The 17,615-nt window shown below is 37.2% G+C and overlaps 1 protein-coding gene across 1 annotated transcript in view; it reads left to right on the top strand.

The window, feature by feature from the left end:
* The window catches only part of RYR2 (ryanodine receptor 2), a 762,156-nt gene that overhangs the window by 298,204 nt on the left and 446,337 nt on the right, over nt 1-17,615 (top strand). Inside the window, exons 6-7 of the mRNA XM_055147039.1 lie at nt 3,243-3,321; nt 7,044-7,156. Of these exons, the coding sequence (XP_055003014.1) occupies nt 3,243-3,321; nt 7,044-7,156 (192 nt within the window). The remainder of the gene's footprint in view (nt 1-3,242; nt 3,322-7,043; nt 7,157-17,615) is intronic.

The raw sequence follows: 17,615 nt of genomic DNA, 5'->3' as shown, positions 1-17,615 counted from the left end.
TAGATAATTGAAAATAAGGTTAGATTATTGACAAAATCAAGTTTATTTAGCATAAGGGAGAATAAAATCTATATTTGTGCCTTATAGTCAGTCCCCAACTTTTTTAAGTAAATGTTTTATTTTTTTTCATTCATTTCTTCTTTCATCCAGTAATTTGTATTATGCAGTGAACTTCCCTCATGCATAGTTCTCATTTTCTATCACAACAGAGTTCGAAAATATAAGATGAGAGTATAGAGAAAATGTAGATCAATTTTAATGATAACTTAATAGCATTTTTATTCATAGGCTATATCATATACATAAACTGAATTAGAGAAACTTGAACTGAAAAATATTTTTTAATTTATTTTTTTAATTTAATTTTTTTATTTTATCACCATGTGGAAAGTTACAGAGTTCTCAGGTTTATGTCTCAGTTATACCGTATTCAAACACCATCCCTTCACCAGTGCCCATATTCCACCACCAAAATCCCCGGTCTACCCCCAGCCCCCCACCCCAACTGTATAACTGATGAATTTCACTTCATTTTCTCTTCACCTTGATCACGTTCCATATTTCAACACAAAACTCACTATTTTTGTGGGAGTTATACCCCCAAACAAGATATCCCTATTAAGGAAGCATTTGATAATTAGTTTTCCATTAAAAGATTGTATGTTTTCAGGTTTTAGAAAAGGTCGGATGTGTCCCAGTCCCGAATCCCGGAGCCGTGTTAGTTGCTGCTCAGTGTCGCCAGGGCTCCATCTGGAGAAGGTGTGCTGGCTGCACCTCCTCCTTCCAGCTCCCCGGTGTTGTTGGCCCCAATTCGGGTCTGGAGCATTTTCCGGGTCACGTTGCTCACCAGAATGCCTGCCGCTTCTCTGTTGATTGTGGCAAGATGGCGCCGAGGGTGGGTCGAGGGCGTGACTTCCGGCGTCCGGGACCACTTGGAGTTTTGGGCTGGTGCCGCCCCACTCCAGTGCTCCCCCGAGGCTCGGATGTGTCCCAGTCCCGAATCCCGGAGCCGTGTTAGTTGCTGCTCAGTGTCACCAGGGCTCCATCTGGAGAAGGTGATGAACTGAAAAATATTTTTAAAAATAAACTCTCATCTTAAAAAAACTATAGTCTTTTTTAAATTCTTAATAGAAAAACAAATGATGAACATCAACAGCAATTCTTGAAACCTAATTTATTATATTGTTATTTTATTCTTTGATTTTGGCGGCACACATGGGCAGTACTCAGAGCTTATTCTGGCTCTGAGCTCAGAGATCACTCCTGATTAAGTTTGGGGGACTGTATAGGCTTCTGGGGATTGAACCTAGGTTGGCTGAATGCAAGGCAAGCACCCTACCTTCTGTACTATTGCTCTGCTCTAGGGAAAACTAATTTAAGCAAACAAATATAATGAAAAACATTATCTTCATTCTGGAAATCTTAACTATAGATGGAATAAAAATGTTTTTAATAAGTGGTAAATATATATGTATACATATAGGTATACATATATAATGAATATGGCAATCACACTTTGAAACTTAATGGAAAGAATTAAACTATATGGAATAATAGAATGGAGATGCTATTTTAAGCAAATACCCTTCTCTCATTAGTGAGCTGGGTTAAACCCTGGAGTTGTTTGGAAGATTTTTCAAGATTGAAGTTCAGGGTCTCTCTGCCTCATGCTTTATAATCTTTTTACCTTGCTGAATCTCTTTAAACCTGTAATCACATTAGAAACTTTCATGAGTCCAATCAGTATACATTTAGCACCCTAGCTAACTTAGACATTACCCTAAGTGCTGGGTATAGTTGTAATTAATACTAAGTCCTGCTTTATGGAGCATAATTGACAATTAGTGGAATAATTATACTATTTTCTGTGAACATTAAAGAAACAGAGAATGAGTGTTAATAGTCCTGGAGCCTGGTGTGGTTATGCTATTGAGAAATCTTACTAAAAACTTTGTAGAAAGCACTTTATAATTTTGTCTGGGGAATACAAATTTTGATAGTCTTGTGAAAGTGTTACCTTTTATCAAATAAAGGCAGACTGAACACATTTATATCAGTAATATAAACCATAAGGCCTCCCAATAGGTTATTGATCTCTTGGTCAGTTTTACTCCCCCCTCCCCCATCCAACTTGCTAAGAACATGAAGATCCTTAAAGCATCTTTTCTGTAACCATTGGAGCAAGTGGTTTGCAATCATGAAACAAAACCAGTTTCTAGATCCATTTTATTTCATCTCTCTATGATAATAACTTCCTTTCCCCTGGATATCTGGAATGCTACCAACCTACCTATTCTTGATTGGTTACTCTCCCTTCTCTCATAGATCCATGCTGAGCTACCCCATAGTTCTAGGCTTTTCATTCATTACTGATTCTGGAGGGTTCGGAGCAATTCTCTGAATTGTCTCTGAGTACTCTTCAAGTTTTCTTTTCTAGTTGGTAGCGTATGTGGTAGATCGTAGTTAGTCTTGTGCTCATACTACGTTTATCTTGGTGTCTTCATCCTCTAAACCCTTACAAGGTTTTTGAAGTGTGGTGGTCATTAGGAACATGATCTGAAACATTATCTTAATCCCAATGTCTAAAAATTAGTAATAAAAAGAAGTGCTTGAAATTGAAAAGAAGTAAGGGAGTGATGGTTCTCTGGAATTTCAGTTGAAAATTATATTAGATCTAATATCTTTAAATTTTGGCTAGGAAAATTTAAGGAGAGTAAAAGAAGGAAAGAATGATTCTCTGAATTCAGGTACTTACAGGAAAACAGACACATATATTTACGTAGGATAAAACCTCCACTCACCAAAGCTCCAGTCTCCAAACCAAAATCTCAGAGATAGATATTTTTAAGTTCAATCAAAACAAGAAGATAAAAGTGAATAGTTTTTAAATTTCCATTTGGGGGAAATATTTATATCTGGCCTGGTTGTGCATTTATTTATAATTACAACTTTCACGTGCCATGAAACATGTACAGACACTGACAGAACACATTTTCATCATCTTCTCGTGAGGGGTAAAAGCTTTTCCTTCAGAACATGGCTCCTACTGAGTGCTGTTGAATGCTGTTGTACCTCAGAGTGAAATCCTAAGCTTATGCACAGATGCATCCAAAAGGATGTAAAGGAAAAGACTAGTACAGAAGATACTGACTCAAAATCTGCTGCTACCAAACTACACGTCAGAATGGATTTGGAAGGCACTATCAATGTTTAGTGACAACTGCCGATTTTATGTCTTTCAGTATCTATGCTGTTTGTCCACTTCTCGATCTTCAACAGACAAGCTGGCTTTTGATGTTGGCTTGCAAGAGGATACAACTGGTAAGCACCATGCTCTTCTGTGAAGCTACCCCCAGAAGGAATGGCAGGGATTAGATGGAGACAGTCATGTGAATGAGTTCTTTGCAGGTGGAGGCAGGAAAAAGCAAAATGCCTCATCACTGTCATCACTGTCATCCCACTGTTCATCGATTTACTCAAGCGGGCACCAGTAATTCCTCCCAGCCCTGAGATTTTAGCAGCCTCTCCTTACTCGCCTTTACTAATGATTGATTGGAGGCTCTTTCAGGGACAGGGGAATGAGACCTATCGTTACTGTTTTTGGGATATCAAATATGCCACGGGTAGCTTGCCAGGCTCTGCCCATGTGGGCGGGATACTCTCGATAGCTTGCCGGGCTCTCTGAGATGTACATACATACATATATATGTATATACATATATATGTATATATATGTGTATGTATATATATACACATACATAAATGCCTTATTAGCAACGTTTTTATTTTTAATTTTATTTATTTTAGTTTTGGGGGCCATGTAGGACAGTGCTCAGGGTTTTCTCCTGGCTCTACACTCAGGAATTTTTCTAGGCTCAGGGGACAATATAGGATGCTGGAAATCAGACCCTGGTCAGCTGCATGAAAAGCATGAACCCTACAGTCTGTACTATATCACTGGCCCCAAGGAGGGTTTTTAGTATGAGGAAGTATATATTGTACTTCTTGGTTAGTTATTACCACAGATTAGCTATAAATCCAAACCAGACTTTATATTTTACTCATAACTGTAGATAGAAAAAGAACAATTAAATTCCACAGTTATTTAATGAATGTGTCATATTAATGTGAACTGATTAGTTTATATAGTGTTTTTGCTTATCTTTTGCTTTCATCTTCAAGCTATTTTTTTTTCTTTTTGGGTCACACCTGGCGATGCACAAGGGTTACTCCTGGCTCTGCACTCAGGAATCACCCCTGGCGGTGCTCAGGGGATCATATGGGATGCTGGGAATCGAACCCGGGTCGGCCGCATGCAAGGCAAACGCCCTACCCGCTGTGCTATCGCTCCAGCCCCCTTCAAGCTATTTTTGACCCTGACATGATAATGTGCTTGATCTCAACATTTAAAAAAAGAGAAAATATAGTTATTCTTTATATATCATGCTACTGTCTGTACAGACATGTATTTGCATATATTTGAAACAACAATTTATGTACAAACACATTTTCATATTCTCCTATCAGAAAATCAAAATAGGTGAAATCAGGCTGTGGGCTGTTGTTCTCAGTACTTTGAAAATTTTATGCTTTATATGTTTTTTCATATTGGACTATTTTATCCTTTTCAGAGACAATACCTAATTTGTCATTAAAGATAAATAAAAGACTAAGTTTAAAAAATAACAAAGGAAATAGTTCTACTCATTTGAAGTTAGTTTTTCCAGAATTTGGATAAGCCTCTCTTTTCAAAATAATTTATATTCTAACTTTTATTTTTTAAAATTTTTTTATTTTTTGCTTTTTGGGTCACACCTGGCGATGCACAGGGGTTACTCCTGGCTCTGCACTTAGGAATCACTCCTAGCGGTGCCCAGGGGACCATATTCTAACTTTTATGCAAATAAATGGATAAATTTGTATTTACCAATCTACTTTATGAATAGATCAACACATTCTCTTATACAAGAAAAAGAAAGATTCCTAGGCACCAAAAGTATGAATCAGTTATTCTGATTTTATTTCATTTTATTTTTGGGGCCTGGTGGTGGTATCTCTGGCTGTGCTTGGGAATTAATCTTGGTTCTGTTATTGGGTATCTCTCCTTATAGTGCTTGGGGAACCAAATGTAATTCCAGAGATTGAAGCCTAGGCATGTAAGGCAAGCTTCTTGACTGCTGTACTACCTCTCTAGCCTTTGTATTTCATTTAAATAGACTCAGTCACTCCTCTGAATTTTTGCTAGTTATTTTAATTGATTTACTTCATATTAAATATTAAATAGATCACCAGTATTTTCAAAAGAAGCAAAAGAGATTTGCATGATTTTTCTATATTGAGGTGATTATGTAATCATCAAAGCATCAACACAAAGCAGTCCCTTGCAACTATATTCTATGTCTCTTACCTTACTTAGTTTTTCCCATGGCCCTCTATTTTCTTCAGAACTTCTGAATTATTTATTATGTTTATTACTTGGTATGTGCTTGCTTTGATCAGAATTAAACTTAGGCGTTAATTCTTTCTTGTTTATTGATATATTCCCAGCTACTAATGATTGACACAGAGTAGTTACTTTATAAATGTTTTAGTGACAGATTAAAATGTTATTTGTTTGATGATTCATTTACTCAAATATACAAATGAACTCTTATTGACAGCATCTGATAAGCTAGTAGGAGCTAGCGAAACTGCAGTGAATGAAGCATACAAAAGTCCCAGTATTTGGCAGTAATATTCTAGAATTAAAGAATTAGCAAAGATTAAAAAACTAAGCATTGTGAAAAAAAGTCAGATTTGGAAGAGGGAACAGAACAATAATTATAAAAGAAAATATCAGTAACAAGGTGTCATTAAGTTTGGATAGCCAGGAATATATAGGTGTTAGAAAATAGTTCAAAAAGAGAAGCATATGCTTAAGTTTATGTTTGGGGTATCATGGCTATAGAATGAAAAATTGATTTGTGATTCATGAGTTTTATGCTTGACTTAGCTTAGAAAAATCTATGTGAGAAAAGGCCATAAAGATAGTACAGTGACAGTGACTAGGAAGTTGCCATGCACACCACCGATTCACTTTGGATTCCTGGTACCCCATATGGTCCCCGAAGCCCCGCCAGGAGTGATTCTTGAGTGCAGAGCCAGAAATAAGTTCTGAACACTGCTGGATCTGGCCTGAAAACAAAACAAAAAATGTGTTTTATTCTTTGAATAGCCAAATATTTCATGTTTCCTCATAGAAAGAATTTTCTTATATTGTACCCAGGGATGAATACATCTGACCACATTTTAAAATAACAAAATAAAATGTAGCACAGAGTAGTAAAGTTTAGATGGCACTATTTTGTGCCCATTTTGGATAAGAGTTCCCCAAAGTATGGGGTTTTAAAAATTGGAATAGCTTGCGCATCACAAAACACTGATTTTTTTTGAAAATCAGTGACAAAAACATTTTGTATTAGTACAGAAGAGTAACGTGAGCAGGGAAAAAATGTTACTGTATACAGAATTAAGTCAGATCACTCTGGTTAATTTTCTGGTAAAAGAAGTACCTTTAGAAGGGAAAAAAATACAGCAAATTTCTACAAATGTTGCAGCCAGTGTCCTTCAGAAAAATCCTTGCATTTCAACATTGTCTTCTTCTAAGTTTCCATAGCTTATTCTTTTATAATGATATGGTTTTAGAGATTAATTCACATTAAATTTCAAATTCCTGAAAGGCTTTTTTGAATAGGGCAACTTCAATTTCAGGTGACTGATTTTATTTTCTTTATTTTGTTTTGGAGTTGTAGGCAAAGAAATAGATTTTAGGGGGTTGTCTATGGTGATAAAATAGGCTAATACTGATGGTGGAGCTGGTGTTGAAATATTACCTGTCTTATAAAAATATAATTTTAGGCAAAATTCAACTATCAATAACTTTGTAAATCACATTAATTAAATAAAATATTAAAATATAAAAAGAAATTGACTTCATGCCCAATTTTTTAAGAAATCCATTTCAAACTAAGGTATTTCTTTTGAACTTGTGAATCATTTTTCAGGGGAGGCTTGTTGGTGGACTATTCATCCAGCTTCTAAACAACGGTCCGAAGGAGAAAAAGTACGAGTTGGAGATGATCTCATTTTAGTCAGTGTTTCCTCTGAGAGATACCTGGTAAGTGTGGAAAGCAGTACCAGGCGATATGATAAATGACAAATCTGTAAATTTATCTCTAAAGCTTATAGGGGAACTGTTTAGGGAACTTGGTTAGAAGCGAAACAGTTTTTACTTGACCAGCTATCAATTACTCAGTAAGCAGGGGAATTATGTGTCATACATGGAAGTATACTTGCAAAGTTTATTTGTTTGGTTCCCTCTTGACACGAATGTACATCATGATAAAAATGCCTATTTTGGATTATTATTATTTTTTTTTTGCTTTTTGGGTCACACCCAGCGATGCTCAGGGGTTACTCCTGGCTTTGCACTCAGGAATTACTCCTGGCGGTGCTTGGGGGACCATATGGGATGCCGGGGATTGAACCCAGGTCGGCCGCGTGCAAGGCAAACGCCCTACCCGCTGTGCTATCGCTCCGGCCCCTATTTTGGATTATTTTTATTAATATAATTTCAATTCAGACCAATCAACAATTTGAAAGGTCATGGGCTCTATTTTATTCTCGAGGTAATGACGTGACCTATTTTAATATTTATCCATGAAAATTATTCTATGAAAAACATTTGTCAGGTTAAGAAAGAAGAAGTTGACAAAATGAAAGTTTCGGTGAAATGGGGCAATGAAGAAAGGACTTTATATTTCATTATTGAAGTACTTTTTTCTTTTTGTTCCGGGGGCCAAACCACACAGGTTGGGCTTACTCCTGGTTTTGTACTCGGGGATCCCTCTTGGAGGTGCTTCGGGGCTCTACTGGGTGCTGGAGATTGAACCCAGCTTGGCCACCTTCAAGGCAAGCACTTTGCCTGCTGTACTATCTCTCTGTTCTGCAGGTACTTTTAAATTTTTGTGGTGAAGTAAATATATTTTGAATTTATCTTATTTAGGAAAGTATCCTAAGGAACAATCATAGCAGAGATTGCCACTGAAAGCAAGAGAAGTGTAAAGGATACTTATACAAAAGGTTCTTTGTTTTTAATTAAACCAACATACAATGAGGAATGCTACACTTACATGAATCTTCATGTGAAAAAAAAAATCCTAGTATGAAGGATAATAATATAAACACAAATCTAGAAGAAAGTATTGTTGCACTTCAGTAAGTGCTGGTTTATAGGAAATATATTTCAACTTCCACAAATGAAAACGTTGCTTGAAATGATTTAGGATGATGTAAACAGTTGGTATTCTTTAGTTCTATGAACAAGAAAATCGGGTGCATGTGAGGGGCGTTGCAAGTTTTTGAGTTTTAGTTCTAATGTTAGAATATTTCTAGAAAATAAGGCTCTATTTCACATATCTTTTGCAGAGTTAATGATGAAAACAGGGGTGGTGAATCAGTGCCTCTGATAACTGACAAGAACGACTAAACTAAATGGAGCATCTGATGTTCCAAAGCTTTAGGGAGGCCTAGAGAATTTCTCTTCTTTTGTCTCTTTAACCAGAATAGATGGAAACAGTCAGTCACTATGAACACTTCCTGAATATTGCAAGTGTGTCAGCTTGTCAACTGTCACTGTCAGCCCGTTGTTCATCGATTTGTTCGAGTGGGCACCAGTAATGTCTCTCATTGAGAGACTTATTGTTACTGTTTTTGGCATATCCAATACGCACGGGTAGCTTGCCAGGCTCTGCTGCGCAGGCTCGATACTCTCGGTAGCTTGCCAGGCTCTCCGAGAGGGGCAGAGGAATCGAACGTGGGTTGGCTGCGTGAAAGGCGAAGCATTTATTTATTTGCATGAGCTGTCCAGGTTAAGGTGACATATTTTTATCAGGAGATACACATTTTGAATTACAGATTTACTTGGAAACCAATAACCAGTAAAAAATAACTCATACAAGCCAGTTCTATGTGTACATATGATATATATGTATGTGTACATAATGTATATGTTTACTATTTTATTTGTTTGTAAATTTATAATATAAATATACATACACAAAATTTGGCTACATATAAATTCTCTGTGTATCTTATTTTGATTTTGGACTGGAGCGATAGCACAGCAGGTAGGGCATGTGCCTTGCACGCACATTTCTTCATTCTTCCATCCCTCTCGGAGAGCCTTGCAAGCTACTGAGAGTATCCTGCCAGCAGTGCAGAGCCTGGCAAGCTACCTGTGGCGTATTCGATATGCCAAAAACAGTAACCACAATTCTCACAATGGAGACATTACTGGTGCCCGCCTGAGCAAATTGGTGAACTGCAGTGCTTCTGATCTTATTTTGATTTTGGCACTGCTATTCATGTTTTTGCATTACAGATTGTACTTTATACCACCTCATGGTGTTTATTCGACAGAGTGGCATAATTATGCTGTGAAGGAATAGAAAGCTTGGAATCTCACATGCTAAGGTTTCTTAGCTTCAAGTCTACCTCTAAATGCCCGAGTGTGTCACTTAATTTTCGAATTCCAGATTCTTCATTTGTAAAATGGGATTGATGATACATAGGAACCAGGTTAAATTATGAAAAAAATGAGATATTGAATTTGGGTATCATTTGAGTTTAAAAAAAATCACTATACAAATAATAACAGCAACTGTAGCTTATAGTCCACTCTCAATCACCTTTGGAAAAATTAAATCTCAAGTTTTATAAAAATTACAATTTGAAGCTGTACTTTAGCATTCTTCAATATGCCAAAAACAGTAACAACAAGTCTCACAATGGAGACGTTACTGGTGCCCACTCGAGTAAATCGATGAACAACGGGACGACAGTGCTACAGTGCTATTTTAACATTATTTATATAAGTTCCTTCTCTGGTTATCTTAAATAGAGGTAGAATGTTCATTTGGTAGTGAACTTTGAGCTATGAGTGTTCATCTCTGTGGATCAAGCATATAGTAGAGATGTAAGGAAATGAAAAGGATAAACACAAATGGCTTCTGGTATTAACAAAAATTAGGGAAGGGGCCAGAGAGATATCTCGCCTTGCACACAGTCAAACCCGATAAGATTGCCTGTGCTACATAGATCTCCAGTATCTATATGGAACTCAGAGGCCCCTGAACTCCAACAGATGTGGCTTAAGAGTTCCTTAAGCACTGCTAGGTGGCACAGGTAATACCAGCACTATTGGCTCCTGCCAACCTGTTGCTAAGAAGCATGATGAGGGACCTCCAGATCTCCTGAGCACTGCTTGGATGCCTCCCTGGGGAAAAAAAAGTAGTTGAAAAAAGCAAACCAACGCGTGTGGGACTTTATGAGCATATTATAACAGCAAATGTTACAGTTTGAGTTAGAGATGCTTAATGAAATCCCCACGAGTGTTAAACTGGCTAATTATTACATCACATTTCCACTATGTATGATTTGCCAATGTGTATGTGGATAATTACATTGATGGATCCAAAACCCTACAATGGTGCTTAGTGAGAAGAATATGAGAAGTGAAGGTCAAGAGCTAACTTGGTCGAAGGACTTTGGGATATAGAAACAGCCGGTATAATTCACATACTGAATTTTGAACGGCAAAAACTGGACTCTGTTTATATTTATTTTTAAGTATATATCCTGGTAAATAGAGACCTGGCTCAATACCTAATCTCTTAAAATACTCATTTCCTTCATCTGCGATATGAGAATAATAAAGTATCTTGCACAGAGGGATGCTAAAAGGATTAAATGCCTCGATCCAACCAAAGCTTTTTAACTCTATGAAGAGCACATAAAATTTTCAAAGTATGTGGTTATCTTTATTTATCTGGGAGATTTGTGACTAATGAAAGTGAATCAGGAAATTGCATCTGTTTATCACGAAGAAGAGAAAGTTAGAAAGGGAGTAGTGAAGGGAATATTATTGCTGATTTAAAATAAATTTCTAATACATGAAAGCAATATTTATCATTTGAAAAGATACTGATGTGTTTAACTTTATTTTTAATGCTTTGGAATCACATTAGATAAAATTAACTATTAAAAACAAACATAAGTGGTTAGATTGATGTTGGAACATTTAATGCCTGAAACAACTGTATTTGAACAAATTGGTAGATCATGGTATTATACTAAAAAAAAATTTAAAAAGTCCGAACATTTCCAGTCATGAAATTTTTTATTTTCTCCATCATTAGTGCATATTTACCTGTAACCTACTTTTTAGCTAATATCAAGTTCTCTAAATGTGCATTTGCCTCTCTAATAAAGCTTATAATTAATAGGTTGCTGAGTTAAGACTTATTAAGAAGATGGATTTTCTTTTTTTCTAATAATTTATTCTTTTATTGAATCACCATGTGAATAGTTACAAAGCTTTCAGGTTTAAGTCCCAATTATACAATGCTTGAACACCCATCCCTTCACCATTTTACATATTCCACCACGAAGAATCACAGTATATCTCCCCCCCCCCCACTTCCCCACCTCCCCAGACCTTCCCCCCCCCACCTGTGTAACTGATAAATTTCATTTTACTTTCACTTTACTTTGATTACATTCAGTATTTCAACAACGAAACAGTCACTATTATTATTTGGAGTTTCTCCCCCCTGAAGTTGGACCTGCTGAAAAGGAAGCATTTGATAATTTGCTTTCCATTGCTGAGAATGAAGGATATGAGGTCAAGCGGCTGCACTAGCAGCTGCACAGTTCTGGATTTCTGTATTTCATCATATGTTTTTGCAGAGTTGGCTTGTAGAGAGAGGAGGGTGCTGGGTTTTGCATCAGAGCTCAGGTACCTCCCAGGAACACTGAACTGTACACTCTATATGTGGTTTCCAGGAATAAAGGGATGGACCTTTGGAAATTGTTGTAAACCACTCATCAAAATAGAACACATGTCTGGCATACATGAGTAGTCAAGTTTGATATCCAAATTATGGCTTCTTGTTTCATATAAAATATAAAATGATATTCCAGTCCTCCTTTCAGAAGTTTCCAGTGGGAAAATAATCCCATTACCTAATTGAAACTTTTCATTTGTTTTCAAAAAGGCTTTAGAAAAGTAGTCTGTAAGAAAACTATATAATTTGAAATAGAGAAAACATAGTCAAGTGTATATTGCTGAGTGTGAATTGAATTTAGACTAAATAAATAAGATAAAAGCATACACAATTTCTATTAGGGTTAGAAAAGATGTGAAAACAATTATAGTATACATAGAAGTTTTTTCATTCTGTGAATTGGATTGCTTGCATTGCAAATACTGATTTTTGGCTAATTTTATATTGACTGGGCCACCGGTAGAAACATATTTTAATAAGTTTTTCTTACTACATTTAATTGAGTTACTATGAATTTCAATGTTGTTGACGACAGTTTCAGGCACGGATCATTTCAACATCTCATCTACCACCTAAAAACCTATTTTAAACATTCATGAAAACATTTTCAGATATCTGTGTAAACTGAAAAAAACACAACTCAATATATGTTCATTGTAGCACTGTTCACAATAGCCAAAATCTGGAAAAATCTGAGTGCCCGAGAACAGACGACTGGTTAAAGAAGCTTTGGTACATCTATACAAGGGAATATTATGTAGCTGTTAGGAGAGATGAAGTCATGAAATTTGCTTATAAGTGGATAGACATAGAGAGTATCATGCTAAGTGAAATGAGTCAGAAAGAGAGGGAAAGATCTAGAAGAACCAGCACTCATTTGTGGAGAATAAAATAACATAACATGAGACTGACACCCAAGGACAGTAGACACAAGGGCCAGGAAGATTGCTCCATAGTTGGAAGCCTGTCTCATGAGCAGGGGCAGGAAGAAGGCAGATAGAATAGAGAAGGGGTCATTAAGAAAATGAAGGTTGAAGGGATAGGTCAGGATGGGAGATGTGTGCGAAAATTAGATAAGGGACCAAACATGATAACTTCTCAGAATCTGTATTGCAAACCATAGTCCCCCAAAGTGGAGAGAGAGTATAGGGGAAATTGTCTGCCATGGAGGCAGAGGGAGGGTGGGAAAGGGGTGGATATAATGGGGATATTGGTGGTGAGGAATGTGCACTGGTGGAGGGATGGGTGTTTGATCATTGTGTGATTGTAACTCAAACATGAAACTCAAACTTGTAACTATCTCACAGTGATTCAATAGAATAAAAAAATAACAAAAACAAACAAACAAAAACCACAACTCAATGGTCTAAAGAATGATTTTAAAAATTAGAAGAAAGCTACTATAGGATTTATAAAAAATATTCTACTTTGTATCTCTGAAAATGTCTTAAGAATTCTGTGGTGCGGGGCTGGAGTGATAGCACAACGGGTAGGGCATTTGCCTTGCACACGGCCAACCCGGGATTGATTCCCAGCATCCCATATGGTCCCCGGAGCATGGCCGGGATAATTCCTGAGTGCAGAGCCAGGAGTGACCCTGAGCATCGATGGGTGTGACTCCCCCCAAAAAAAGCAAAAAAAAAAAAAAAAAAAAAGAATTCTGCGGTGCTTTGATTGCATAATAAGCTGAATTATTTCAAGTTGCATAAAATATTGTTACTAAAATGGCAGATCTCATATTTTCAAGCTATTTATTGTGTCAACCAACGTATTTGTATAGAATTAGCATCTCTTCTATACTGCTTACTTTTTCTCCAAGTAAATAACATTAAGACATGGGTGATATGTCTCATTGACTTGTATTCCCTGCCACTATGTGATAATTTTTCCAGATTGTTGCATTACCAGAGCCCAAGTCCGTGACACTTAATAAGAGAGAAATGAATGCGTAAATAAATGCATCAATAAGGAATCACTTATTTTTAAATAAAATGCTTGTTCCATGAACCCCTTGGCAGTCTGATGAAGTTTATTTACAAATTGCATAAGGTTTTAAAGATGTAGAAAATGGAATACATAGAATTACAAAGGAAACTAAAACTGTCAACTATCAAAGTATACAGGCATCTTTCAGATTAAGAACTTCAGATAGTTTAGGGTATCCTTTGAGTGTCTGAGGTTTTATGCTCCATTATTCGACACAAGACTTTGGATGAGAGGTATTTGTTGTCCCCCTGCCCCAGCTCACGCCTCTTAAATTCGTAAAATCATTTTTTGACAAGGCAATTAGATGATTTGGGTGTGTTAAAACTTGATAAAACTTTATATATTAATTACAACATGATGATCAAGGTGTGACAAGAGAGTGAATCAGTTCCCAAAGCCCCTGCGCTGCTGCCGGTGGGTTGATGTGAGCGTAATATTGTGTAAACTCTGCCATAGTTACATATTTCAGCCCAGGGCCATGTTTGCTTTCAACCTCTGACAACATCTGTTTGGCTTTAATAATAACTCATCTTAGTTTCAGTAATTGAAACTGCTCTTGCATTCAGAATATTTAATAGTACAGGCTTGACTAGATATTGTTCTTACTCGAATTTTCCCTTTGCTGTTGAGGCAGAAAAATGAAATAGAAACATCTAAAATAGTCATATCAAGAAAACACCCTCCCCTGCTTCCTCTCTCCTCCCTCCTTCCTCTCTCCTCCCTCCTTCCTCTCTCCTTTCCTCCTCCCTACCTCCTTTCCTCCTCCCTACCTCCTTTCCTCCCTCCCTTTTTCCATTCCCTTCCTTCCTTCCTTCCTTCCTTCCTTCCTTCCTTCCTTCCTTCCTTCCTTCCTTCCTTCCTTCCTTCCTTCCTTCCTTCCTTCCTTCCTTCCTTCCTTCCTTCCTTCCTTCCTCCCTCCCTCCCTCCCTCCCTCCCTCCCTCCCTCCCTTCCTTCCCCCTGTGCTCTGGGTTTACTTCTGGCTCTGCACTCAGGGATCACTCCTGCTTGGCTGTGAGGTACTATATGAAGTGCCAAGGATGAAACCGTAGTTGGCGAGTGCAAGGAAGGCATCTACCTGCTGTGTTATCTTACCACATCTCCCCCCCACCACCCCGCCAAACAACCAGCATATTTTCTTTAGAAGGGTGGACCTGATACTTTATATGGTGTAATATGACCTTAGGGACTTTTTTGAGGGACTTTCCCCAACAAAATGAAACGTTCACATTTTATAGTTCTCTGTTTATTATTTCTCTTAGACTTAGATCTTATTTGAAAATTGCATCTAACTTTTGTCCTCTTCCCCATGACTCATTCATGGCACTAACTCCTTATTGCTTAAAGCTGTTGAGCTGGCGCCAGCCTTTTCTCCAGGCCTATCTCTAGCTCATCTGATGTACTTTAAGTCCCCATATGTACCTCTTTAGATAGTTTTCTCTGCCATCAAATTTTCCCTAATAGAACCTTTCTGATAGTGGTCATTTAAAAAAAGTGGTCAGAAGACCCAGACCACTTTTTTTAAAATGAGGTTTCTGGTATATTAAAAACTAAAATATACAATGTGGTTTTAAAACTTTGGATATGGGATGGAGCGGTAGTACAGCAGGTAGGATATTTGCCTTACATGCAGCTGACCTGGGTTCGATTCCCAGCATCCCATCCCCGAGAACCGCCAGGAGTAATTCCTGAGTAGAGAGCCAGGAGTAACCCCTGAGCATCACCAGATATGACCAATAAGGAAAAAAAATCTTTGTATGTTGGAAATATTTGCATTTAGCCTATTATCATTATTGTGAAACATACCAGAATCCTTTACTTGTACAGACTTATTTTGAGACAGTGTCTCTTAAGTATGTAAAAGTGGGAGTGGGACCCAGATCAAAATGGTCCTACTGGCTCTACAAGGCCCTTACCCCAACCAAAGCAATCTCCTTTCTCCTTCGAAGTGGCATCTGTCAAGACCCTCTGTGATAAAGCCTGTTCTAGTTAGGAAGCAAAGAGGCTAATTCCTAATTTCTCAATTCCAAAAACACTCATTATAATTCATTTAATATGTTTTAAAATGTTTAATTTGCAGTGTTTTGTGTACATAGTTTGCCTTCTCTTGTAGATTACATGTACCTTCATGATGGAGAATGTGTTTATATTTACCACGATGATTTTCAGTCTATTCCATGAACCATGACAAACTAATAAGTCTATTGTGATATGGCATGTTTTTTTTCTCTTGAAATTGAAAGTAAAAATATAAGGGATGGTATTTTGGATTGTATGCTGGTGTTTTAGTATTTTTTGTTTTTCTGTACATGTGGATGTACATGTACATGTATAGGTCTGTGTGCAAACCTATATGCTCATGCAAACTATTATGTTGACTCAGGTCACTGAAATAAGAATATTTAGGATAACAACCTCTTTTGCTGGCATTGAGACCAGAGCTGGTATGGTGAAGTTTACAAAGATGCAAAGCTGTATTTCCCCAAATTTTATAGTATTGCATATAAACCAATAATAAATTAATAAAATTGGAATGCAGCATTTTAAACATTTATGCTGCTTTTATTACAAAAGTTTTCTAATGACAAATATTTGTCAGATAGTTTATAAGGGAAAAAATAAAAATATCTCAAATTACATTGTGCAGATAGTAATAGTACTATGAAGGAAAATGTTTTTTCCTATGTGTAAAAGCAAATAGAACATGGCTTATTTTTCAATAGTTGAAAAAAATTAAATTTATTAGAAAAGAAATTCCAAATAAGAATTTCTGCTGGAATTGTGAGAATAGCAGGCTGAGATGAAGAAGCTTATCAAAGGGCAGATAGCAGGTTGAAGAGGAGTAGGGCTAAAAGTAAATTAATGCTAAGTTTGGTACACCCACTAGAAACATTTGTCTTGCTGGTTGAAAAATCAGTGATTATCAGTTGAAAAATCAGATATTTATATGCATACAAATATTAAGCATTGCTTTGACTTTGTTTTTAAGAGTATCACTGTATCACTGTATCTCTGTCATCCTGTTGCTTATCAATTTGCTCAAGCGGGCACCAGTAACGTCTCCATTGTGAGACTTGTGGTTACTGTTTTTGGCATATCGAATATGCCAAGGGTAGCTTGCCAGGCTCTGCCATGAGGGCGGGATACTCTCCGTAGCTTGCCAGGCTCTTTGAGAGGGGCAGAGGAATCGAACCTGGGTTGGCCACATGCAAGGCAAATGCCCTTCCTGCTGTGCTATCACGCACCATTTTTAAGAGTAAGAAAATAAAATACCTATTTTTGCTAGTGCCTTGAGAACGGTATATTTGGGCAGAGACTTTTGGATCAAAGGACCTGTGGAATATGCCAGTGTGCCAGCAGCATGCTGGGGATTGCCCCTCATCTGAGTGATGAAAATCTTTAAAGGTAGAGATTGTCACCTGCACTGAGATAGTGATCCTGAAACCTTCCAGGACTACTGGAGAGATTTCTTGAAAGGGCAGCAATAAAGCAACACACCAGTTCCAGGTGTGTTTGAAATTATAAAGGCACCAGATATTTTATTACAAAAATAAGCAAGACATTTGTCCATACTTGTTTCTCTCATTACTCAAAAAAAAATAATTACGATGGGGACCAGAGTGACTTGTATGGTGGGTGGAGTGCTTACCTTGCATGGGCCCAACCCAGCTGAAATCCCTGATACTCATATGGTCCCCTGAGTGTTGCCAGTAGTGATTCCTAAGTGCCAAACCATAGTCAAGTCT

Source organism: Sorex araneus, chromosome 9, assembly GCF_027595985.1.
Source record: "Sorex araneus isolate mSorAra2 chromosome 9, mSorAra2.pri, whole genome shotgun sequence".
Taxonomy (NCBI): Eukaryota; Metazoa; Chordata; class Mammalia; order Eulipotyphla; family Soricidae; genus Sorex; species Sorex araneus.
The sequence above is the reverse complement of the archived record's forward strand: the minus strand, read 5'-3'. Positions and strand labels throughout refer to the sequence as shown.